At 42.3% G+C, this 25,112-nt stretch overlaps 1 protein-coding gene across 1 annotated transcript in view; it reads left to right on the top strand.

Annotated features, from left to right (window-relative positions):
* Positions 1-373: 373 nt before the first annotated feature.
* The window catches only part of LOC149299142 (piezo-type mechanosensitive ion channel component 1-like), a 32,613-nt gene continuing 7,874 nt past the window's right edge, over positions 374-25,112 (top strand). The window contains 32 exon segments of the mRNA XM_089486623.1: positions 374-558; positions 2,202-2,362; positions 8,077-8,199; positions 8,524-8,566; positions 8,783-8,939; positions 11,428-11,608; positions 11,982-12,195; positions 13,768-13,939; positions 14,063-14,161; positions 14,346-14,436; positions 14,910-15,548; positions 15,990-16,087; positions 17,398-17,658; positions 17,756-17,867; positions 18,142-18,320; positions 18,734-18,882; positions 19,001-19,177; positions 19,465-19,556; positions 19,875-20,035; positions 20,160-20,336; positions 20,700-20,825; positions 21,314-21,514; positions 21,777-21,981; positions 22,080-22,184; positions 22,310-22,463; positions 22,739-22,982; positions 23,317-23,413; positions 23,673-23,841; positions 24,086-24,175; positions 24,281-24,357; positions 24,616-24,688; positions 24,920-25,100. Coding sequence (XP_089342749.1) covers positions 374-558; positions 2,202-2,362; positions 8,077-8,199; positions 8,524-8,566; positions 8,783-8,939; positions 11,428-11,608; positions 11,982-12,195; positions 13,768-13,939; positions 14,063-14,161; positions 14,346-14,436; positions 14,910-15,548; positions 15,990-16,087; positions 17,398-17,658; positions 17,756-17,867; positions 18,142-18,320; positions 18,734-18,882; positions 19,001-19,177; positions 19,465-19,556; positions 19,875-20,035; positions 20,160-20,336; positions 20,700-20,825; positions 21,314-21,514; positions 21,777-21,981; positions 22,080-22,184; positions 22,310-22,463; positions 22,739-22,982; positions 23,317-23,413; positions 23,673-23,841; positions 24,086-24,175; positions 24,281-24,357; positions 24,616-24,688; positions 24,920-25,100 — 5,193 coding nt within the window.

Raw genomic sequence — 25,112 nt, 5'->3', positions numbered from 1 at the left:
AAATAAACTGCGATTCTTTCATCTGAAGGCTTAATCCCATAAAACAGGAATTTCCAAGGAGCCTTTTCAGGTTCTATGGCAACAACCTATCACTGCCCTCTTTTGTGTCACACGACGATTAAGCATTCCTGGAAGATTTTTAAAGAGGCAACATGTTACTTAATTATTGTTGGGAACTGTTTGACGTAAAACGAATAATGTTTATCGTGTGGTATTTAGTTACAAGATAAATGAATTCAGCAGAGGAGGCGACAGAAACTTGATGCTTTAGTATAGGTGTACTGCAGCCCATGTTTGTTAAGCAGTACAGCCGTACGATGGGTAGTTTTCACCGGTAGGGCGATGGTATCGCTGATGGTTCTGAGTCCAGTGCATGACAACAAAGACTTTGAGCCCTCTGAATGTATTCTGTGAGCCAGGCGTTGGCAGCCGCGTCGACCCCAAACCATCTGCGGCTGAACCATCTTTGGCAGCTCTGGACGCGCTGAGTGACAACGTCAGCCATCGACAGCTGAGAAGCCGAGGTCAGCCGAGAGCCGACTATCCGCACAGGGCCGCGTACACACATATGCGTGTTTATATATTATTATATCTCTGGCACGCACGCACCTACACAATGTACTCCCTTTCAGAAATAGGTGTGATTTTATTTATACATGTCTCTACTTCTGTTTGCTCATGTAAACCTGCTCTGTGCATTCAGTATCATGAATACAACTAAAAAGAGTTGCGCTGCAAAATATATATTTAAATAGCACGGGCCGGGCAGCCCCGTGAAACTTTTTCATTGGAAAAGAAATGAGAAAACCGGATCTATACTTCCTCTTCCTGACTGTTCCGACAGCCCCGGGTGGGCGCATGGCGGCAACTTCACATCAGACCCTTAAAAAAAAAAAAAAAAGATAAACGCTAAAGCAGATGGTTACCCTCCGATTAGAACGTCTTCTATATCGCATTTTCCGTTAGATTTTTATAGCCTATATTATACTTATGGTTTCCAACCCTGCTCAGAGATCTATTCTCAAATACATAAACAGGGTTAATGCCGAGTGATTTGCTTTTCGCAGACTCTGGGGCTTAAAAGCAGAAGCTGCGATCTCGGTCACTATGCCTGCATATGTCTCCGACGACCTGGCAGCTCCTTTGGGTTTATTATAGGTAATTTTCTTTAAAAAGTCCAAGCTGTGTAATAACGGCCCCTTTTCCCCCCCCCGGCCACCTCCACCGTGCCGTTTCCTCTGACTCATTCGTATCATTTCCTCGCAGGACCTCGCTAATCCATCACCAGGGATTTCACATTATTTTTCCCTGTACCCCGGTCCTGCCCTCCCCAAACCACGTCCCTCCTGTCATCACAGTTGCTTTATGGGCGGCAATGGCTGATATGGAGATAAAAATCATTTATCCACATTATCTGAATTACAGTGAAACACAAATTAATTAGAAATGAATTGTTGCAGCCTACGGTATAATTTCAGGTTATCATTATCTGGGAATATCTGGGAGTGCAGATGTTGATGTTGCTTTTGTTCTCTCTCACTCTCACACAGTACTAGAAATCCTTGCATCAACACAGGTGATCCTATAGCAATAATGTCTTTGGGGTATTTCCTCAACAGTGATTTTGAGATCACCCAGGGGCATTATTCTATTAGTCCTGCATGATGGAATTCTACCGTCTATAGGTTCCACATGGATGTGTTCTCACCAGTCTGATACTGTTATAACGCACCTCTGAATAAGCCCCATTATATGTTTTTTTTTTATTTAGGGTGAGTTTCAGTTCTTAGAAAGAAGCTGATTAGAAGGAGGAGAAAGACATGATTTGGTCTGGAAAGTGATTAGTTATACAGATTTTGCTGCGCATAATGCTGGATTTTGTTAAAATGGTATAGCTCGTCAACAAAATACCAAAGCTAGTGAGGATAGGGATTTACTGTGCCTGTTCCATGTTATGCACAAAAGCTGGTTTTCTGATACACATACAATGCATTTTATTCCAATTTTGTAAAAAACATTACATTTGTTTATTGAGCTTATCCATTTGCACCATGTGATGCAACTGATCTGCTCTATTAAAAGCCATTTAGATAGCAGGTATACTTTGAACTTGACATTGTAATGTTTTCTTTACTATTCTTGCAGCCAATTTATCATTTTGCTACTTATTTAATAGAAATGCATTGGAAATGGAGATAAAGTGGCATCATATGCCCCACTTGTTCTCAATTGTTCTCAATTGTCTTTTTTTTCCCCCCACTTGCAGCATGCGTCTTCCGATACAACCTCCTTTCCTTGATCTACTTGCTGTTTCTGCTGCTGCTACCATGGTTTGTAGGACCCACAGCTCAGAGCATGAGAGGTATGTTGGTTCTTCATCAATAAAGTACAGTAATAGTAATACTATTCATACCAATGCAGGGGTTTCTCAAAGAGGTGGTGTAGCAGCTTTATCCACGCCGCCTGCCTGCCACCACCCTGAGACACCTCTCTATTCAGCTATCTCAACCCATCTCCATGTCTTCTAAAGATCTGCTGATGGGGTACCTTCGGTCAAACGCAATATGACTTCCAGACAGGATTCCCTAAAGTATATAGCAGAGGGTGTTGTACCCATAATGTATCACTCGTCTGCCAAATAGATCTCTGCTGGTCAGCCCCGATGCAGAGAGTAGCGGGCCTGCCGGGAATATTTGCAGAACGGATCTGTATTGTCCTGTCTCTGTAACAGAGCAGACGTTTAACACCTCTAAATACTATCTGCACAAAACTGGCCCTTTAATAAGAGGGGGACTAGCGCATTACCGGAATCAGAAGAGATTGTGCTAGAAGCGGTAAAGCCCAGCGGACCTGGGGAAATTGGTGTGAAAACATACATATTGAAGACAGCTGGAAGGGCTGAACCTGGATATTATATAATGTCGACCTTCTAGCTTTCTACACTTTAAAATGTATTAGAAACTCATAACTGATTGACAGCAGGTATCCCACAAAACACAATCCTTTTACAAACTGCAGCTGTGTTAAGTTCCTCTTGATACTGTTACTCTGTTTTCAGAGTCCTCATGTTATGTATTTACCCGCGTTTGTTGTTTCAAACCATCTCTCTATCTCCCTCTCTCTGTTTTTTGTCACATTCCCCTCCAGTCTGTTTTCTTTTTTTCCATTCTCTCTCTCTCTCTCTCTCTGGGGATTTGTGGTCAAGTGTTTATTATTATTATTATTATTATTGTTGGGTTTTTTTTCTGTCTGGACAGTGTTAAGTAGCCTTTCTCTTTTTTAATTTGACATTTCTGCGTTCTTCCCACCCTCCTTCCTCTCTCCCCTCTGTCTTTCCCAACTCTTTGAGTGCCTCTCCATCCTCATCCCTGTCTTTTTCCTTTTTACATCTCTCCCTCCCCCATATTTTTTCTCTCTGCCAAACGGCCTCTTCATATAAACCATCCCTTGTTTGAATTCCTCCCCAAACTTTCCTATCCCCTGACCCGCAGGGCTAAGAGTATATCTTAGGTAAAATATTCTTTCACAGCCTGGGCTAACCCCACTTGCTCTTTGCTACTCCTGGAAGGCTCATCTCTGCCTTTATTCATCGCTCCTTGGTGTGGATCTCGCATTGTTTACCTGGCAGCAAAAATGTCACTGTTACAACCTTTAATGTTATCCCCAAACTTCAGAGATCTCTGGGGCAGACACTAATGGAACGTCCCGTAGAGGACCTCCAAAAATTACAGGGCAAACTGAGTAGAATTGGTTCCCTTCATCCCCCCCCCCCCAGTTCCCGGCCCTACTGTAGGCAAGTAACGTAAAGTATGCATACATGCCGTTGCTTAATTTGTAAATAATTAAACATTTTGGACCATTGTATTCCAGCATACATTAATAAACCTGTGCCACATATAAAACGTAAGGTAAAATGGCTAACACGCTCTGGGATTTGGCTAATAAACGAATAAAGCTTATTCCAAAACTGCAAATTTGGGAACAAAGGGGAATTATTGATATCCAAGTACATATATAGCCCGTAAAACGACATTCTTCCAGCTTGTTAGTCTTTTGTAAATATGTCTGGACTTCCACATCTTGGCGAATTTTAATAATCTATATTTAAATGCAGCCGTTGCCTGTGTCGGTTTTATCACAGGAGGAAACCTAATATTATGATCATAACGCACACAATTGCCCCTTTCTGACGGTGACAGGGATTAGAAGCATTAAATGTACCCAAGTTGCGCATTCTGTTTTGGTAGGAAAGGGCTTTTTTTCTGGCGAGTCCCGGAAATGCTCACATAAATGAATAATTTCCTGTTAGTGATTGAAATAATAAGCGCTGCAGGAATTTAAATCATTGGTGCTCTTCCCCAAATTTGCGTTCATTCTATCTGTCTCTGCATTTCCTCCCATTAAAGGCTCGGGGGACACCCGGCGTTCCCTCTACAAACAAGTCTCTTTGCTGCCCCTTAACCCTTTCTTGTCCCCTAGAGAGTATTCAGCGGCCATTTAACTAGTTGAGTGCAGAGGAGGAAGCGATGCGTTATGAGAAGATGTGTCCCTCCTTCTCTCCATCGGGGAAAAGGTTAATTCTAACGTTTCTTCAGAAATCCCACCGCTGTAACACATTACTACACATGTTGTTAACCATTAGTAGCCATTGTTTAGCTAAACCTTGCGTTTTGGCATTTTAAAGGGACTTAGACACTACCGTTAGTTAATCATCTACATTCAGGCTGTGACCTCGTATCGCATACAGACATTGTAATGCCACATTTTGCCCTGATAATGCCATCATTGGCCATCGGATTCATTTAGCTCTTTGCTGTAAGGCGTAATGTACTTTTTTTTTTTTTTTTTTTTTTTTTTAATAATAACCACTAATAAAATCATTTAGATAACTCACAATCTTCTGTTTTCATTATTTTGACTTTGCGGACAGTTTGTGTATTTACAAATAGTAATACGCATAAACAGTGTCGCAGAATGCCCACCATGCCGTAACATTTTCATTCGGTTCATAGTAATTGCGCCTGTATGTGAGAAGTAGGGGGTATTTAAACAAAAATAGAGACCGCCATGGCCAACACGCTCTTGGATTTATTCCAAAAGAGAAACTGAGAGAGTAAAAAAATGATGCGCACTTGTGGGCTTAAAATAAAGACTTTCCATGGGACCAGATTATAATGATCAGCGATGGTAGGATATTTACTAGAGGGCGCTGTAACTTTTTTGCCCTCTAGTAAAGCGTGTATTTTTAAATGATGTTGTGTTTTTATTCCCTCCACCACAGGAAGTATCCTTTTTACCCGTCCAACATTTTTCCTTTTAACCGCCAACCATCCTTAGGACCTCGGTTGCTCTGATGTTTAAAAGGGAAAAGCGTTGGCTATTTGCTCTGGATATCCAGAATTAGATGAGCGCGTATTTATATACTAAAAGAATCATAGAACAACCAGAACGGATCTAAACACACCAAAAACCATCTTCCCAAGAGACCGCGTCCAAGAACGTAGCGCTATATGTTATAAAGAATACTTCCCTTCCAATTCCTACTTACAAAATGTATATATTTTTTTATTGACAATGTCACAAAAAGCTGTCGGTGTCGATGTGCAGTTCTGGGCCATTCTCACATCCAGATCTGTATGAATTCATTAACGTGTGGGAACCTCCAATTTCTGGTTTGGCCATTTTTATTAGTTTGATATTTAATTCTACTTATTTGTCTAAATTTTGCCATAGTGAATGCAGCAGATGAAACGTTTTCTTTGCCCTCGGCACCGTGTCGTGTGCCCTGAATATTGGAAGGGTCAGATTCCGATGTGGCAATCGCACAAAAAAATGTGCAATTACTGATTTTTTTTTTTTTTTTTTAACCAGGCACTAAATGCTTCTTAAGTTCTAAATTCTTTTTTTTATATGAAACAAACATAACAGTTGTGAGTGGCAGTCTGTGATGCATCTCCAATTTGCGCACCTCTTTTTATGTGGCAATTTGTCGAATTTTTACGCATTTTATTTCATAGCAAAAGCCGGTTAAATTGACTGTGGGGCATGCATGCTTCCTAAAATATTTCGGAGGAATCCAGAACAAATGTGCTCGTAAAACTAAAGTTCCGATACTTCTTAGAAATCCAGGTTTCTTTGTGGTGAGAGTCGGGTCTTGTACAAACGCCAACAATGCCTTTAGTATTATCACATGAGACTTTATTAGCCTGTTTTAAAGAGGAGGAAAGCTAATCGAATTACTACGGGGAATGTACTTAAAACGTGGATCTTTTTTACCGACTATATCCGCATTCCTCTCCAGTTTAAAATGACATTTCCAGGAATGATCCGCACGGATACTGTATGCATGGTCTAGCTGATTTATATGCGTGTCTCTTGTAAATGGGTCCCTAAACCAATTCTTGAGGAACACGAAGGGTCCATGTTTTAGGGTGCTTGCGGTGCCCCCCCCCCCCGATCCTTGCCAATTGGCGAATGCCTTTAGGGCTGATTTAGGAGCCCCAGACCTGATTAGTGATCGTTAGGGGTGAAATGTATTACAAAAAAAAATCATATATCAAAGATAAAATAATAATAATAATAAGGAATAAAAAAGATCAAAAAAGGCCAGAATATTTTATAATATTGTAAGCATGACACATCATTAAATGTATAACAAAAAGATCATCAAAATGCCGCAATATATTATATATATATTATATTGTTAGCATGACATGTAGTTTTATATGTGTATGGTTTCAAACAAACCCCCTATTTAACTCTAATAAATACTGCAGCTTCAGCACCCCCAGAAGTGGGCTCGCGCTGGCCTTCGCAATGTTAAATGGCTTTCACCTGTTCCCTCCCTGCTGGCATTTTGGCTTCGTCGATAGGAACATGTGAAATCAGATATGGTCCCGTCCGCTTCATGGCAAGACCCCAAAGGTTGCATTCATGGAGACCGGTCACTGATAAGTTTAACGGTCCCGCTTTTACTTGCGTTCCCGCTAATCCAGGACCCTCCGGGCACAGAGGGTGCTTAAAATGACTAAATATAAATATAAAAAAAATAGGTCTGCTGCAAAATCATTGAGAACACTTCACGGCGGCATTTAAAGTGCCAGCATCGGCATCAGGAGACTCTTTATGGCCAAATCCCCTAAAAGGATGATGTTAAGTTCAGGTTTACATTGCAAGTCTAACCTCATATACCCTACCCTCCTATACACGCTCTTTTCTATAAATACCCCCCCTGTGAAGACACCGGATCGCTGAATGAGGGTCCGTTATCCCCGGTGGGGGACAGGGCTGCACTGGATACCTACCTCTTGCTGCCCTTTCCATTTAATCTCTTAATTAAACCACCCATTGCCGCTAAATACGTTCCTCTTTACTTGCTCCGAGTAACTAAATGGTTATTAAATTCAGGGTATCTGAAACCCATCTTTTCATTGACATCATCAACATATTATTGTGTAGCCGGGTGTCTGGAAGCACAGCAGGTCCGGGGCTGTTCTACATCTTTAGAATACTCTTGTTGGTAACGATCTGCAGATATATCTATCTGTGCCCCCCTTGCAACAAGTCCAGGAACTTCAATAAAAAGAACCTAAATCATTTCAGCTCGTCGCATTTTTCCAAAGAAAAGTCTTTAAATGCAGAGGTCATAGGCAGTGCATTCTAAAGACACTCACTTTGCACCAAGGAGTGTCCCAGCCCCCCCCCCCCCCCCCCCCCCCGAGTGTAGAGCGGGGGTCTACTGACCATTTAAAACACACAATCCATGCATGCGAGTTGGAGCCCAGGGGCTCATGGGAATTCTCCCTAATGTATTCCTGCTTAATATCAGATACCGATCACAAAGGCTTATATTGGCGGCGGTTGGCGGGTTTGCCGTAAGTGGAGAACAGATGGAAAAGGCTGAGATACACCAAGTAATGTGGATGCTGGCGTCCAATACGTCTAAGCCACCCAAGGATAATACTTTTAAAATAGCTGTAGTGTTTATATAATATAGACGAAAGCAAGCAGAGCGCTCCATGCTGTTTATGGCGCTAAAACACTTGTCATGTTTTATACTGTTCTTTTCCCTGACAGGTCACACAGGGCGTCTGATGAAGGCTCTGCTCGCCGTCAGCATACTCTTCCTCTCCGGCCAGCTCGTCTTCCAGCTGTGTCTGTACACCGTGCCCGGGCTCGATGACATGCTGGGGCATAACTGTAAGTCCACCAGCTATAACCCCTACGGATCTGCCCGACTTTCCTGCCACAGATCTCTCTTAAACGTTTTAAAATATTATTCAAATAATATTAATTCTGGGGGGGGGGGGACATTTTCTGAACTCAAAGAGATTCTTCTCATTACTTATTCAATATGATTTCTTTGAGAAATACAAATAGCGTTTTTAGTTGTTAATTGTGAAAACAAAATATTTAAAACATTTCAGAATACTATTTGAAATGTTTGTCTTTTTTTATTATTGTTTTGATATTTGAAACTGTACATTCACTCTGCATAACATTACATTTGTGTAATTCCTGCAGGCACTACCTGGGAGATTCTTGCTCATCATGTGGGTGTCACAAGGTAAGCAGTCCTTACTCCTTGCTTGCAGGCATTTAAAATTAACTTGTATATTAAAATGGAAAGTCAATTATAATAGATGTTAAAGAAAAATGCTTTATTATATTCACCATCTCTGTTGGTAGCCGTCCCACGTATCCACACATATTCCGGCGTGGGCGATGAGACCATCAGGCTCGTTCTGACATTCAAAGTGTCCTGTGTCTGACTCTCCCCTAGGCTGGACTTCTACGATATCCCAAACACAGTGAGGATGTTGTCCCCGGATTTCGGCATGTTCTTGGTTTCGGCAATATGTCTAGGCCTGTGTAACCGCTTGGTGAAACGAGAAAACCAGCTCCAGAAGTCGCGCATGTCCACACTACTCTTGGAGCAGGTGGGACCACAGCTTGAACACATAATGTTTTGGTCTTTTGTGTCCCATACTATCATGGGGCTATACCCGTTTCTAGCTCTTTAATCCATGTGCCAGTCTCCTGCTCCTCACACCTTCATTATCCCAGGGTAATGATGTGGTGGGATGATGCCAATGGTGGAGTCCTTCAGGGCTGCCCGTTCTTTCTACCACTTCTCGTGTCCTTAAATGTGTTCATTGTTATCTGCCGTCTGCCTTCACGTACATCTTTATTTCTCTGGAATCCTCGTTCAGCTCCATTTACATCGTTTCAATGTTTCATGCTTCCCTTAAGTGGTTTATTCACTAGGTTGTGAATTGAGGGGATTTGATGTAATTATGCATTATGGAGGGACCACCTGAGACTTCTGGTTGTGTTGCTTAAGACCTTTAGGAACAGTGAGTGTGTATGTGTGTAATCTAATTACCTAACCAAATGACGTTAACTTTATATGAGCTTCTGGCTGAAGGGTCTGTGGCTAGACACATATAGATTTCTATATGCAAATCCTTTTTTTTTATGATATATTTATATTATTTTTTATAGCACAATCTGCTGCTGGTGTGCAGGACGCTCCACGCCTGAGCCACATCGTCTCTGTGTATTCTGTCCCTGCGCTCACTTACAGGCCTGGATAAATATCAGGAGAAACTTTAAGGCGGCATCTTGGACACTTTCAACAAACTATTACCGCGGTTCCCTGCCGTCCCTCCCATATCCCCGTCCCTACCCTCCTCGGCGTGAGCTGTAATGTCCGGCACAGCTCCCGGTGTCCGATCCTGTGCCCACAACTTTTATTTACGCCGATGCTGACGGCATGGGGGGGAGACCTGGTCCAGCTGCACCAGGCATGTGACAAGCTCCCTGCCAGCCATTACCCTTCACACACCGGTTCTCCTCCGCTTTCCCAACCGGTTGGCTGTATTAACTCCTTCCTCGTTTTGCAGGAGATGGAGTCACGGAGAATAGCTGATCCGTGCGGTTTGGCCCCGTGTCCGATTCCATTTAGGGGGGGCTTTGGGTTATACAAACACATGAGTGCGCGGCGTTAACTTTTTCCAAAACCCTGGAAAAATTAAAATACCTTAATGCCCTATTTGTGTCTTCACTCTCATGACCCGTGTTTACAGGCAAACATTCGTCCTGTACATATGTGTGGGCATACAATGTATCTTTTGTTATTTTGTATCTGAATGTAACTTTTATGTTGTTATTTAGAAACTTGGACCTAAACCACCCCGATTTCACATAACAAAATGAATGCTGCCAGGGTGGAATCGGACCTCTGACAGTCAGATGTGTTATTAAAGGGTGCTGGAAATTCACTTAGCCCGGGGGCCAGCCGAGAACAGCAGCCATAACTCTCCTGCCAGAGAGTGGGGAGAGCAGAGATTTCTGTCTGTTTACTAACCGCTCGATAGAACCAAAGCCATGAGTGTTATAACCTAGCTCATGGGGACAGCAGCCATTGTTATTCAATACCTAATGCCATTTGTGGGTTTTTTAAGATTACAAATAATGTTAACAAAGTAACATTTACATCTAAGGTGTATCATACCGCTGATACAGAGAAATGCCGGGGGGTGTCTGTGAAGATTGAATCAATAATAGCCAAAAGGTACCTTTCATACTAGAATGTATGTTTCACGTGGGTTACGCAGCATCTGTTTGTGTGCATGCTCGCAAAGGCAAAGGGGGTCCATGGATTGTGTCACCCCGTTTTATATTTATTAAGAAAGATGACTACTTTAAGGGTCTAGAATATGCATCCGGCTTCTTTCTTCCTCCGGGTCGGTGTAATAGAGGCAATATTGAAGGGGATTCTCATAATTGTAAGTTGTTTTTGTCCTATAAAGTGGTATAAAGGCGTTTAGAATTACCGTGTACCTGGTCCTTCAGAGCACACCACACAAATACTTTGTTTTCCCAGCTCCGGTGAAAAGTGAACTCTAATAACCTGAATTTAATGTTTTTTTTTAAAAAGCCAAACATTATTTGCCCGTAAAGGATGGTGGCATTTACTTTATTTGCAGACTAGGTGAGAAGATGTGCCTGCTTATGATTTGGAAAGCCAGTGTTTGCAGAAGGATCACCGTGGCCCCTGTGTTGTTGATTGAGTAGTGGCGCTGGTCATGGACGATTCTCGGCAGAGCTGCACATTTGCCCAGCTTGCGGTGCATTCGAGTGCAAGCTGTTTGTCCCTGTTGGATGGGTTCCTTGTAAAACTGGTTCCATGGGTCTCTCTAACAGTTTTAATTTGTTCTCTTATCCGTGTGTCTTAATTATTATTTAACAGGACAAAGAGGTCTTTGTCACAATCCCAAATGCGTATTATTTAAAAAAAAAATCTCTGGATATCTCGGTACTTTCCTTTTGTTCTCTTTAAATCTTTTTCTTTGTGCTCGTGTTGAAAACTTTTAATAAAAAGATTAAATAGTAAAATAATCTCCATATGGCTTGCCATTACAGCTGGAAGAGGAGGGGGCAGAAGAGAGCGGACAGCAGGAAAGCCGGGAAGATGCCGATGAAGAGGAGGATAGCCAGACAACGCAATACGATGAGGCTCTGGCCGTACGGATCAAAGAGGCAGCGCACAGACTCCTGGAGGCCGTGGGGAAGTCTTTAGCCATCCTGCTATTAGCTCTCGCAGGTAACATCTCGCCCATCTATGTAAGACCTAAAAAGAAAGCTACAGAAACTAGTGCAGTGATATATAGCTATGACATGCAATAATGCTGCCTTGAGCTGACATGCTGAATTTAAAAATGGGACAGGTGAACTGTTAGCATGTATCCCTGGTTGTATAACCGACAGGAATAGTAATTTCTCCAAAGGCTAAAAGATAAACCCGGACTGTGATTCCTTGCCTTTCCCTTTGTGTGATTTATATGCAGAAATATGGGCCTGTATTTTAATGTAATTATATAAATAGCTGTTATTCCAGTACATATTTCACATTAATTTGTGTTATCGCCATGCTCCATTTTTTTTACTAACCATCCTTTCCTCATTTACCGTCACAGGTATTACTGTCCCCTCTGCGTTCTCGGCTGCCTACTACCTGGTCTTTATTGGGCTGTGCACGTGGTGGGCATGTCACTTTCCGATGAGCCACCTGGGCTTCCATACGCTCTGTGTCATGATCGGATTTTTTGCCGGAGGTCACACGATCTCCCTTTATATTTACCAGACCGCTTTCATCCAGCAAATATTTCCTCCTGAGCACCTGTGGGCCAGGTACGAATAGCTATATAGATAGCGCCGCTTTCAAATTACGCAGCATGGCAGCCAAAACCTTTTTAGGAGTGTCATTTGGAAGATTCTGCGTGTTCACTTCATTATTTGTTTGTAAACCGCTCCATATTTAAAATAAATTTACAAATCTGTATATCCAAAGCAAAGACCAGTTGGGCACAGAAGTGCAAAAATCCCTAACCCGTTCGGCGAGCCCAGTTCTGCCATGCAGCGGAATGCCCCGTCCGTTACATTCTGGAACTCTCCCACATCTGTGTGTTTTAAGCGCACATTTGCCAAAGACTGTCCAATTTTACAAGGATTCCGGAGCCATTAGACAGGGCCTGAGTTTAGATTCTCGGCTCGTCGTGGAACAGCTTGGCTGTGTTGGTGCGATGAGTGACAGCTGTGCGGTTGGCCTTGTTGATACAGTATTTTTCAGAGAGGATCCGTTGGCAGCTTTCCCCGTTTGAGTAACAGCTAAGGTATATTTGCATATGCTCTTTTAAACAGGCCTGTGACGGTTACTTTGGCTGCCTCGATGGTACTGGTAGAACTGGCCTCATACTTCTCATGACTATAAACATGCAGCGCCTCTTTCTTCTCTTGGTGTGTCTCTCTGTCAATTAATTGTTTAATCTCTTCCTCCGGTGGCCTTAATCAGTCAACCACAAAATGATAACTGAAGCCGACTTAATTGTGCAACTTTCACCAAGCGTTTCTTCCCTTGGTTAATTTAACAAAAAAAAGAAATTCTTTTGCTGACTTAAAAGACTGATTAAAGTCCTGTCTCAGTAGGCTATAATTGTTGAGTTTTTTGTATGTATAATTATAATAAATCATTTTCCTATTGGTTTTTTAAAGTCAAAATGCTCCTCTTTTCTGTTTCGTATGGTATACAGTCTCTAGGAACAGAAAGGCTCCAATACCTTTCTATACATGAAGTGGTTTATGATGTGTAGATAATTTATCGGATGGTACGCTGTGGAGCTATTCCCCCGTCTGTCAATACAATCCCTTATACAGGTCTTCTTAATTTTAGATAAGCGCATCCCTAATGATAATCCACAAACAATATAATTATAGCTTTGGGGTTTTAGTAATCCTAACTTGTTGAAGTCAACTCACCAGAAGAGCTCTGCCTTCTTGCAATTGTGTTAAAAGTTACACAGAAGAGTCAAAATAAATAGGTGATTGTTTCTCAACAATCACAAAAAGATGTAAATAAATCCTCACAAAAGACAAGCCCATAAAATAAGATACACAAATTATTGCTAGCATGCTATTCATATGAATACATTTCTCTCCGCTATTGCTGTGTGCTCTTTGATGATCTGTGTAGACCACGGCTAATTTAATTGCATCAATAAGTGAAAACATGCGTTTTTAATTCCTTTCTTCTTCTTTTTTTTTTTTTTTTTTTTTTTTTATTCTGTTTGACATTTACCTTTGGAAAATGAATAAAATATATAATCAATTGAGTAAAAATCTCAGATCTATTCTTGTTTATCCATACAAATGGATGTTATGTAGTTACCAAATGAGAAACGAAACAAATGATTTCATTTGTTGCAGGTTATTTGGTCTGAATGACCTAATTATTCACCACAACTGCACAGGCACCATTGATGACCTCACTCTGAATCAAAGCTTTGATTGGCCGGTATATGTGAATCCTGGGATCCTGCTTATGCTTTACTATTGTGTCATCTCGCTGCTGAAGCTGAGGACCTCCAAAAAAAGACTGGTAGGAGGGATAAGGAAATAGAATCAGCTGCCATTATCTTTTAACAAAAACATATTCTGTCATCCCAACCGTGTCTTTTTTTTCTTCTTCTTCTTATACGACTTTATGTATATCCCTTTGCAGCAAAGATGTGGCCCCTATAAGTCAGAGCGTGAAACAATGGAGTTGGCAGAGATGGAGATGTGGCCAAAAGAGCGATACAATATGGGCGAGGAGACCAAGGTAAGGGAAATTTTGTTTAAAAAACAAACCAAAAAAGTAGCGTTTATTTCATTGACTGTATACTTATGTGCTTTGTTTTGTATAATTTTCATAGAACGTAGACACTGGGGTCTAAATGAAGAATTATACCCAGCGTTATTTATTATTATTCCTCTCCTTTTGTTTGTTTTTCTTTCTCTATCAGCCTATGTTGCCAAAGACTGACGCAGCGGCAGAAAGGGATCAGCAGGACTGCACCGTCCACGTCCTCCAGCCTCCCTCCCGCCAGCATCGAGGTATGACCTTCGTGTTGGGTTCCGCTCCAGAAGCCACGCACATTTGGACTTGTGACCAGTTTATATTTGGCTGTACGTCAGTCCTTGGCAGTGGTACCTATAGAGAATAAATCTCCACGGAATCCACTGAAACACTCCTTTTTCTCAGTCATACTGCGTATAGGAATGCATACTGGGGCAATTGAAGTGCAAAGAAATTGCTCCGTAGAAATAACGCTCTACAGAGCCTTTTTAAGTTTGGAGTTTGGAATCGGATATTAAACAGTTTAATAATGACAATACAAGTTTCAGAATCCTAAAGCTTCTTAACAGATCTGGTCTCTCAAAAGCTGCAAACTTGCAGGGTGCCATTCCAACATGTTCATAGAGCTAAGTAAACATTACTAATTGAAAACCATAATGTCATGGGCTACATTCACACTGTAGGTTTAAGGGAGAGAAATGCGGTTCCATTCTCTCTGCTTTCATTGTAGCTACAGCGGTGTTTACTATACTGGGTGAGCCTTTTCTGCGAGATTTCTCTGTGCCGGTTCTGCGAGATTTCTCTGTGCCGGTTCTGCGAGATTTCTCTGTGCCGGTTCTGCGAGATTTCTCTGTGCCGGTTCTGCGAGATTTCTCTGTGCCGGTTCTGCGAGATTTCTCTGTGCCGGTTCTGCGAGATTTCTCTGTCCCGGTTCTGCGAGATTTCTCTGTGCCGGTTCTGCGAGATTTCTCTGTGCCGGTTCTGCGAGATTTCTCTGTGCCGGTTCTGCGAGATTTCTCTGTGCCGGTTCTGCGAGATTTCTCTGAGCCGGTTCTGCGAGATTTCTCTGTGCCGGTTCTGCGAGATTTCTCTGTGCCGGTTCTGCGAGATTTCTCTGTGCCGGTTCTGCGAGATTTCTCTGTGCCGGTTCTGCGAGATTTCTCTGTGCCGGTTCTGCGAGATTTCTCTGTGCCGGTTCTGCGAGATTTCTCTGTGCCGGTTCTGCGAGATTTCTCTGTGCCGGTTCTGCGAGATTTCTCTGTGCCGGTTCTGCGAGATTTCTCTGTGCCGGTCAGATACATCACCGAAGGCCATCAGCTGTTCGACGACCTCCTGAGGTCAAATCCCGTCTTTCACAATGCAGACATTGGCCCTCCTAAGGATATGCTTTCCTTACTCTTTGCTTTTTCACACCCCAAATTTAGAGGGGTCATTTCACATGCCTGTTCCATATTTTGGGGCACATATGTAGGTTCCAGTTGTTAATCTAGAATTGCTGGGCAATAAGAAGGGTTGCATGCATATAGAACCAAAAAAGCCCACCTGTTTTACGGCGCTTCGTCTGGTTTTTCTCATATAGCGAAATAGTTTCTGTAAAATGAATCGGCTCTCGGAGTATTTTGCAGGACAGAGGTTGCCATGCAGTGATTCACAGAAATGGCTTAGAGACAAAATATGTTATTCTTGAACTTTCCCAGCTGGAATTTGACAGCAGAGATATTGAGCGCTGGAAATGCTGGGGGAGTAGAACAGAAAACGAATTATTTTCAAGGCCTTTTCACAAAAGTTCTGAATTTCTTTTTTTTTGCAGATGACGCTCATGAGAGCAGCAAGGACCTTTCCCCGCTTCACCTGCTGAGTAATGTCATCCTGAACCAGAGCTACGTGTGCGCTCTCATTGCTATGATGGTATATTAAAATTTATTTCTTGCCGCCTGCGTCACTGAAATACCTTTTTGAATTACACAACTTACATTTCTGCCCCGTTTGAGATAGAAATCCAAGTCTCCTGGTTAACGTTCATATCGGTTTCACCTTTAAATATTTAGAATCTCTAATTAACTCTCTGTAAACAGTGCTCTGATTGATCTCAATGTATGTATTATCCCGTAGCTTATACATCTTGTAGATAAAGTAAGAGTAAATGTGATGAAGGCTACCCCTTCCTCTCGGGGGTCTCCCTGGTACAAAGCCCATTTAGCTCTGTGTAGAATGTTTCCAGTAGTAATTACATTCATGGAGTTCCATAGCAGTGCAATAGATGCACGTTGCCTTTCATGCATAGCACCGGAGGGGAGATTTAAGGTAGCAGCATTGCTTAAATGGCGCCCCGTTCTCCTCCTGCGCGGCAGCTGGCAGATGTTCTGGGGACGGCTTGTTTGTGTAGAATTTGGCACCAGGCCCAGAATAGTAGAGCCAGGGAGAGCCCGAGCGGCACGTGTACAAATGCCTCGGAGAAAACATTTAATGTAAACTTCTACTGAGTTTTGGTCCGCTATGCAGCGGACCAGATGTCTCGTGATGACATCAACGATGAAAATACGCCTGTAAAGCCAGAATTTACTGAGCAGCCTAACCCTGTTCCAAGCCTTAAGTCTGGAGAATACTCGACTTTGAGAGTTAAAAAATAAACTGATAAAATTCGATGCATTTCCAGCTTGATTTGGCTTTTAGATTTAAAATATCCGATATCTTAGTTACATGGCTGTAACTAAGAAAAAAAAATGTTACACAGACAGCATGAAAACACAAAATATTACAATTTTATTTAAGTCAATTTAATATACTATTACAGTTCCAATAATATTCTTAAAACAGGGGTCCTACATTGTAACTATTACCAACTAAATGCATACACAATCACTTATACATCAAAACATATCAATATTCTGATTAGAGCAGAAAAAAAATATAATAACAGAGATACAACCAAAATAATCACGTGTTGACAGGGCCGTGCCCAAAGGTCGGTGTCCCCAATAGCTCAACTTGCATGTTAGAGAGGCTCACAAATGTTTTAACAAAACAATATCAATAAAAATAAACAAAATAACATCTGTGATATGTGCTGCTGTTTGTTCTTATTATACTCTGTTTTATTGAACTATAATTTGCTGCATCTCCTGCCGTGGGCTACTAATGATGTTGAGGGCCTAGCCCTTGAAGCGAGGTGTAATGCATTTGCTCTCGTTGTTGACTACATGCCGTCTTCTTCCCAGGTATGGAGTATCACATACCACAGCTGGCTGACCTTTGTACTGTTGCTCTGGGCTTGCCTCATCTGGATGGTGCGCAGCAGACGTCAGTGTGCAATGATCTGCTCGCCCTTCATTCTCCTCTACGGTGTAACGCTCTGCAGCCTGCAGTACGTCTGGAGCATGGACCTGAAGGCTGAACTTCCCACCCAAATCGGCTTCATGAGGCTGTCCCAGCTTGGTCTGGTGCGAGCGCAATACCCCTGTCTCAATCTGGGAGCCATGGTAACAACATCACTTTTTCTCTGTTGTGATTTAGGGAAATACGTAATACCGTAACCAGTAGAGATTTGTAATAATGTCCGTTGTCTTTTATTCTCAGCTTCTCCTCACCTTGACATTTTGGCTGCTGCTTCGTCAGTTTGTATCAGAAAAGCTTCTGAAGCGGCGAAGGGTGTCCTCTGCCCTGATGGAAGTGACGGTGCCGAGTGCAGGTGGGTAGGGATTCTGGTTGCGGTCACTAGCCACATTTCACACTTTGTCTGTAGACCTTATAATAAAGAGATGGAACAATGGAATTTTAAGCAAGTCACTGCCGTTACATTGCAAGTCATGAGATTTCCACACATTTTTCGACAGGGTTCTGTTTTTTTTTTGCATATTTTGACATTCACCCTAAATGCCTTTATTGTATGACTATTAACTCGTTCATTAGCTGCGCTCTGTTTTTGCGTTTCCCGCATCTCTCAATTGTTTCTTTCATCCCAGGACAAACGCCAAAGAAGAACCTGCTAAAATGCCTGGGGGAGCAGGTGATGAGCTTCTATGCCAAATACTGGATCTACGTGTGCGGTGGGATGTTCATAGTGGTCAGCTTTGCTGGACGGCTTGTGGTATATAAGATTGTCTACATGTTCCTCTTTCTTCTGTGCCTTGTGTTCTTCCAGGTAAGTAACGTATACCAGGGGATAAAGAGAAGTAAAAAGCTGGTTTTAATGCTGACTTCGTGGACAGCACAATCTAAACGAGCGTTGTCTAGGATTTTAATGGTAATGGCCACATTAAGTAGGATAACCTTGGGAGCCTGACCTTATCCAAATTGGTATATGATACAACAGAGAACATGGGATTTTAGGTAGGGACTACATAAAACCTTTAAGGCCTCGTCCAGATAGTTAAACATTGGTCAACTTCTGGTGAGCTACAAGTTTCACGAGGTAGCTCAAACCTTTTAACATGTTTGGTTCCTATTAGTGATTATATGCTTTAGAGTTTGCAGTTAGTAGTTTGGTTCACTATACATGCATACTATAAATATTACTTTTTCAGCACTTCTGATGTCCTGGTGTTTTTTGTGCAGTTGTATTATTCACTGTGGAGGAAGCTGCTGACCTTTTTCTGGTGGCTCGTGGTGGCATACACAATGCTGGTCCTCATCGCCATTTACACTTACCAGTTTGAAGAGTTCCCCATGTACTGGAAGAACCTGACAGAGCTTTCCGATGAACAGTATGTTTTGTTCTTCTAAATCCTGAAACCCCATTTTCCCTTTATCACCCCAATAGCAGAATCCTCCTCTCATCCACCGTTCGCCAAACTCTTCTCCTTCTTTGTCTTCGTCATGTAGGTTAGGTGCTATAGGACTTGAACAGTTCAGTGTGTCTGAGCTTTTCACCAGTATCCTGATCCCAGGATTCTTCCTCTTGGCATGTATCCTTCAACTACATTACTTTCACCAACCCTTCATGCGCATCACAGACCTGACAAGAGCCTCATCCTCTGAAAGCAAAATTTACCATGGCTTGTAAGTATTACTTTTGCAATTGTATGGGCCTTTTGAAAAGTTGCACAGCTGAGGGATAATCCTTGTGTCAGGGTGTGTAATGGCTTTAAAGGTTTGCTACAACAACAGTTTGTTAGGGCTGTCTACCTGGAAGCCTATGGGCCTTATGTTACCCATTAAAAGTCTACTGTTCACTCGCGCTTCTGCTCTGTTAAATCACACTAGATATATATCATTTAGGTCCACCTGCAAATCTAAAAGCTCTGATTTCATTTGGATGGTTTGTAGATAATGTGTCTGTTTCACAGCGAAAAGCCAATCGAGGAGGAAGACGCAGCTGGCATGTCCAGTGAAGAGGGCGCTGGGGAAGAGTGTCCAGAAGAAGGCTCCACGCAGGAAGGTGAGCTATGACCAAACACCCGATAATGCAAACTGGATGCTTTTCTTCACTTTTTTCAAAACACAGCAGGAGATAATGCTATATCCATTAAGCCATGCGTTCCCACTATTAATCATTGCTTGCCTTGAAATCTCAAGGGGAAGGAGCAGTTTTTGGACTGGTGTCGTCTCGGATTCCAATCCAGCCCTGCGTGTTGGTCGCTGACCATGGTACAGTGGTATAAGCAAACGTGTATTTGTGGCTCCATTGGGTAGGAATCCTTGTGCATTCTGAGCCATACTGATTAGATAAGCCATCACAACCCATTGTCTCTTTCAGCTCCTCTGAGTAAATGGGATTTGGTCACCCAGCGCCTCACCGTCTTGTTTTACAAATTCTCCGAGCTGCTGCACAAGGTCCAGGTGTTCCTCTGGCGGATTCTCGAACTCCATGTACTGAAATTGGTGGCCGTTTATAGCGTGTGGGTGTCTCTTCAGGAGGTGAGAATTTTTTAGGGTCGCGTACGGTTCTACGCTGTTAATTGTCATTTGAGCTCATCCTCGTTACTGCTAAAAAAGGAGGAGGACGCAGTACATTTTCACTTTACTCGCTTCTCATCCTCAGATCTCCGTGATGAATTTTCTGTTTGTGATACTCTGGGCTTTTGCCCTTCCGTTTTCCCGATTCCAGCACATGGCTTCTTGTCTCTGCACTATCTGGAGCTCCGTCATCATTGTCTGTAAGATGTTGTACCAGCTAACGATTGTTAACCCACAGGAGTACTCCAACAACTGCACACTGGTGAGGAAGGATGGCATTACTTTGGGTTGTAATTGGGGGCGCATTTATCTGATACACCCCAAAGACAGCGTGAACTTGTATGAATGGGCAGATATCCATGGGCAGAACATGTATTCATGAATTCTTAGTTCAGGGGCAAAAAGCTCTTCTTTTAGTGTAGTCAATAATCCGTTGTTTTTTAAATGTAAATCCATTTCCTCTTCCAGAAATGCACTAATTCTTAAGAATTTATTGATTTTGTCAGATTTCAAGGTTGGGAATTACACAAATTTAAAATCACTCACAATGAATAGCAAAACAACGTTTTCGTGTAAACAGGATAAATCCTAGGAGTTAATTATGCCCTCTTCTCTTCGGCAACAGCCTCTCCCAAATGCCACCAATCTGCTGGAGGAAGAGGTCCTGAATTCCACCCTGTATCGAGAACCAATTGATCCCGCCAACTGGTTCGGAATACGCAAAAGTCAGCAAAACCTGGGATACATCCAGGTACACGGAAAGCCCTCTGTGACCACCCTACGTCTCCCAGCCATGTAAAAGAAACCTTGGTTGTGCAAAGGCAATAGTACATAGCCCTTCCCTCTCAGTGCACCGTGATTATAAAGAACTGATCACTGATTAATAGCTGGAAGCAGAAGCAGCATTGCCTTTTCTTCCATCTGGTCATGGAGGATACCGCTGAAGCCATTATTTTACTAAATCTAACTTCTGACCTTCTATTTAACTTCTAAACTATAACACAGAGAAAAGTTAGGCTAAAGCCAATTCTAATTTATTCATCAACACATTCCTCATGGTTGCACGTTTAGGTATATAATGATATATAAATACGAATACAGTTGGGTGTTTATGGTAAACAGACTATTGCAGCTCAGTTTCCACCTACTGTAGTCTAACCGGATCATGTTAGCGTTGCAGAAACATTTTCTGTGTTGTAACAAAATGCAATAATATTTTTTTATGTTATCCCCCTTCAGAATCACCTTCAAATTCTCCTGCTGTTGGTGTTTGAGGCCATTGTATATCGTCACCAGACATTTTACCGGAAACGTTACCAGCTGGAGGTGCCTCGCCTACAGGCGGTGTTTCAAGATGTATACAGAGACCATCTGGACCAGGGACTCCTGAGCTGTATTAAATACTTTATCAACTATTTCTTCTATAAGTTTGGTTTGGAGGTGAGTTCAGTAAAAGTTTCAGGGTGAAATAGTATGTGGACACTGGAGTTTGTGTTTCCTGACCGTCATCAGATGCATGTTAGTGATTTAGTAAAGATAACCGACCTGTGATGGTCCAGCAATACTCTGCTGAAGCCAGCAGTCTCAAATGTCTCCTTTCTTGCTATGATGCTTTTAGAAGTTTCATAGTGACTTGTTAAAAGTCATGCAGATGCCTCTGTGTTACATGTTGTCACTGTTTTCATTCACTGTGTTTCTACAGATCTGTTTCCTGATGACGGTGAACGTGATTGGCCAGAGAATGAATTTTATGGTGATCCTCCATGGCTGTTGGCTGATTGTGATCCTTACTCGGCGGAACAGAGTCAACATTGCTAAAGTATGGCCAAAGTACTGCGTGTTCCTGGTTTTCTTCCTGTTGTGGCAGTACCTGCTGTGTCTGGGTATGCCACCAGTCCTTTGCATTGGTAAGTCCTCTTGGAATGTATCAGAAATGTCATATTTGGCAACAAAGTATTATATGTGGCAAGATGATATTCCAGCTGTTTATACTCTTTGTTTACAGAATATCCCTGGAGATGGGATAAGTTTGTTCCTGTTAACTCTGCTCTAATAAAGTGGATGTATCTCCCTGACTTCTACTCCCCACCTAAAGCGATCAACCTTATCAGTAAGTGTGAACGTGTTATGAGCTTCTCATGGGGTTAGTTGTTGCAGATTTTGCTAGTTAGAGGTTTTCCGGAGCCTCTGCGTCTTCCCAGCTTCCCCATCTCTTACATTGTTACCTTCCTCCAGGTGACTTTTTGCTGCTGCTCTGTGTGTCTCAGCAGTGGAAAGTCTTTGTTAATGAGAAGAAGGAGGAGTGGTACACCATTGCTGGAGAGAACATGGAAGTATTGGAGCTGCCCAAGGACAGGCCCAACCCTGTGCCCAACTTCATCAACTGTAGGTGGGTCGTCCTCTGTAATAAACAAATAATATCAAAATATCGCCCCGCTACTATTGACAATTCCATTGTGAGTGTAAAGTTAGTTGTCAATTAATGCAGAACAAAAGGGTTACTTTGCATTAGTCCCCCCCAGCATGTAAAACGGTGAGCTATCTTTTAGTCTCCTCTGTTTGAGATACTCTCTGCTTTACCATTTTTGTAAGCTTTTGCCTGGCCTTCCCTGTTCATTTTCAATTGTGTTGACTAATGTTACAACCATACTTTTGCCTCTGTAGATCATACTTGGACATGCTAAAAGTTGTGGTTTTCCGTTACCTCTTCTGGTTTGTTCTGGCTGTGGTCTTTGTCACGGGTGCCACCCGGATAAGTGTTTTCGGTCTCGGATACCTGATGGCTTGCTTCTACCTTCTGCTTTTTGGCACGGCGCTCCTGCGGAAGCCAGTGAAAGCAAGGCTTGTTCTGTGGGACTGCCTGATCCTCTACAACATCACTGTCATATTGTCCAAGAACATGCTATCGGTGAGTTATTGTGCTGCAAATCATTGCAGAGAGGTACTTCATTTTTCACCCTGTTTTCCCATCCCAATGGGTATTCAGACAATTGAGTAATTTGAATGCAGTTATTAATAATTCATGGAATAGGTCGTGTAAGTTAAAGACACTATGGGACCCACGTTCTTACGCTTTGTTCATAATGGTTTATTCAGGCTGTCTTTGAAAATGATTTAACCAGTATAAATGTGGCCCAACGCATTGTGTCCATGCTAATAATACAATTCCTGAAATGATACATTACTTCAGAGGTAATAAAGTATAAGGTGGCTAACAGCTGATATTCTCATCCCTGCTTTAGCTTTTGTCCTGTGTGTTCGTTCAACAAATGCAGACTAGTTTTTGTTGGGTCATTCAAGTATTCAGCCTGGTCTGCACCGTCAAAGGATACTACAATCGTAAGTGTGCTTTACATTTGAGTTAATGTAGGATAAGTGTGTACTGTGGCAGGATATAGGTTTGTGTGAAACATCAAAAGTAGTTAAACCAGAGTCAGGGTTGCCAAGAGGACCCTTTAAATAGAACGTGATGATGGAACAACTGTAGTAGTTTCCATTGCAGAAAACCTTGGCTGGCCTGAAATCTACACACCTGCCATATAACCTGCAGGATGATTTACTGTTTTGTCCCTTTTAAAGGAACATTTTTGTTTTGCAGCCAGAGATATTGCTATGGATCGTGACTGTTCCCTGCCTGTGGAGGAGGCTGGTATCATCTGGGACAGTATCTGCTTCTTCTTTCTCCTCCTGCAGAGAAGAGTCTTCCTCAGTTCATACTTCCAGCATGTTATGTGTGACCTCCGTGCCAGCTCTCTGCAGGCCTCCAGGTCTGGCCGTCCTGTGTGCATATAATTAAAAAAAAAAAATGTTTCCTATCACTAAAGCCCTAGTGTTCCGATAAAGTGACCGACAAAGGTTTTTTGTCTACTCTGTAAAACCCCAGTAAAAAAATCAATATGTCTTAAATCGTACTGTATTTGGTGAATGCCTTGTGGGGTCTCCGCAGTTCTAACAGCATGCAGAGTTTATGATCAGAGTTCTTCATTGACCAGGGCACTTCTTTTTTTGCAGAGGTTTTGAGCTGTACATGGCCAGCATCCGGAAGAACATGCATTCCCACCAGGAGACAGAGAGAAAATCTCTTAACAATCTGAAGAAACAGTAAGAGCGCCGACAGTGATAGGAATTAATCTCCGGACCCTGCTTTACCTTAAATGGTCCAAAAGCTTATGTCAATCACTATGTATCATCACTTCTGTCTTACAGAATGGAGAGGATACGAGCAAAGCAGGAGAAGTACCACCAGGGCAGGAGGCAGAGTGAAACTGACCAGGACAAATCCGGTAACATTATTATTTTTGTTTTGTTTTTTAATTCAAAAAAGAATTCCAGTTCTTTGTCAGGCATGAGCTTTTTAGACTGGTAGTCTTTTGTTAAATCACTTATATTTTTAATAAACATTTGCTTATGCTGATTGTAACAAAGAGTGTAGAAACTATATCTGCCTTCTTCAGTAAGCGGCAGCGCACTAGTCTTCATCCTGCTACTGTTAATTCCATATCACCTCATGTCCTACTTTGTTTTTCCAGGTGAGTCAAGAGGTCGGAAAGGACAGAAAAGAAAGATCCACTGGAGCCGTCCCTGGTTAGACCACGCATCAGGTAGAAAACCTTTGTTATGCTATCCCCAGTTATTTGATGGCAACATGAAAAAAGGGATCCATGATCCGTCTGCTGCTGCCCACAAACTTTGAGACACACGCTAAGCCCAAGCACCACAACGTAGCCAAGCCATAGCTCCCATGGAGCAGATGCTGCTGGCACTTGACCATTCACTAGCCTGTATTCTCTTCTTGCACTGGTAATAGTGGTGGTAATAGCATGAGATTCTTGTTTACTGCTGCAGCCTTCTGACTTTACCAGATTATTGACACATCCTCTGTTTTGATTTTCTTGATTTTTCTTGTATTACCTCCAATTTTGCAGTACTGCACTCGGGAGACTACTACCTGTTCGAATCTGACAGCGAGGAGGAGGATGAGCTGGTTCAGGAAGATCAGAAGCCACCCAAGCAGAGTGCTTTCCAGGTGAGAACGCAA

The sequence above is a fragment of the Sceloporus occidentalis genome, unplaced genomic scaffold (assembly GCF_023333645.1).
Source record: "Sceloporus occidentalis isolate IW3139 unplaced genomic scaffold, rSceOcc1.0.p SCAF_29, whole genome shotgun sequence".
Taxonomy (NCBI): Eukaryota; Metazoa; Chordata; class Lepidosauria; order Squamata; family Phrynosomatidae; genus Sceloporus; species Sceloporus occidentalis.
Note: the sequence above shows the minus strand (reverse complement) of the source record. Positions and strands in the feature narration are given on the sequence as shown.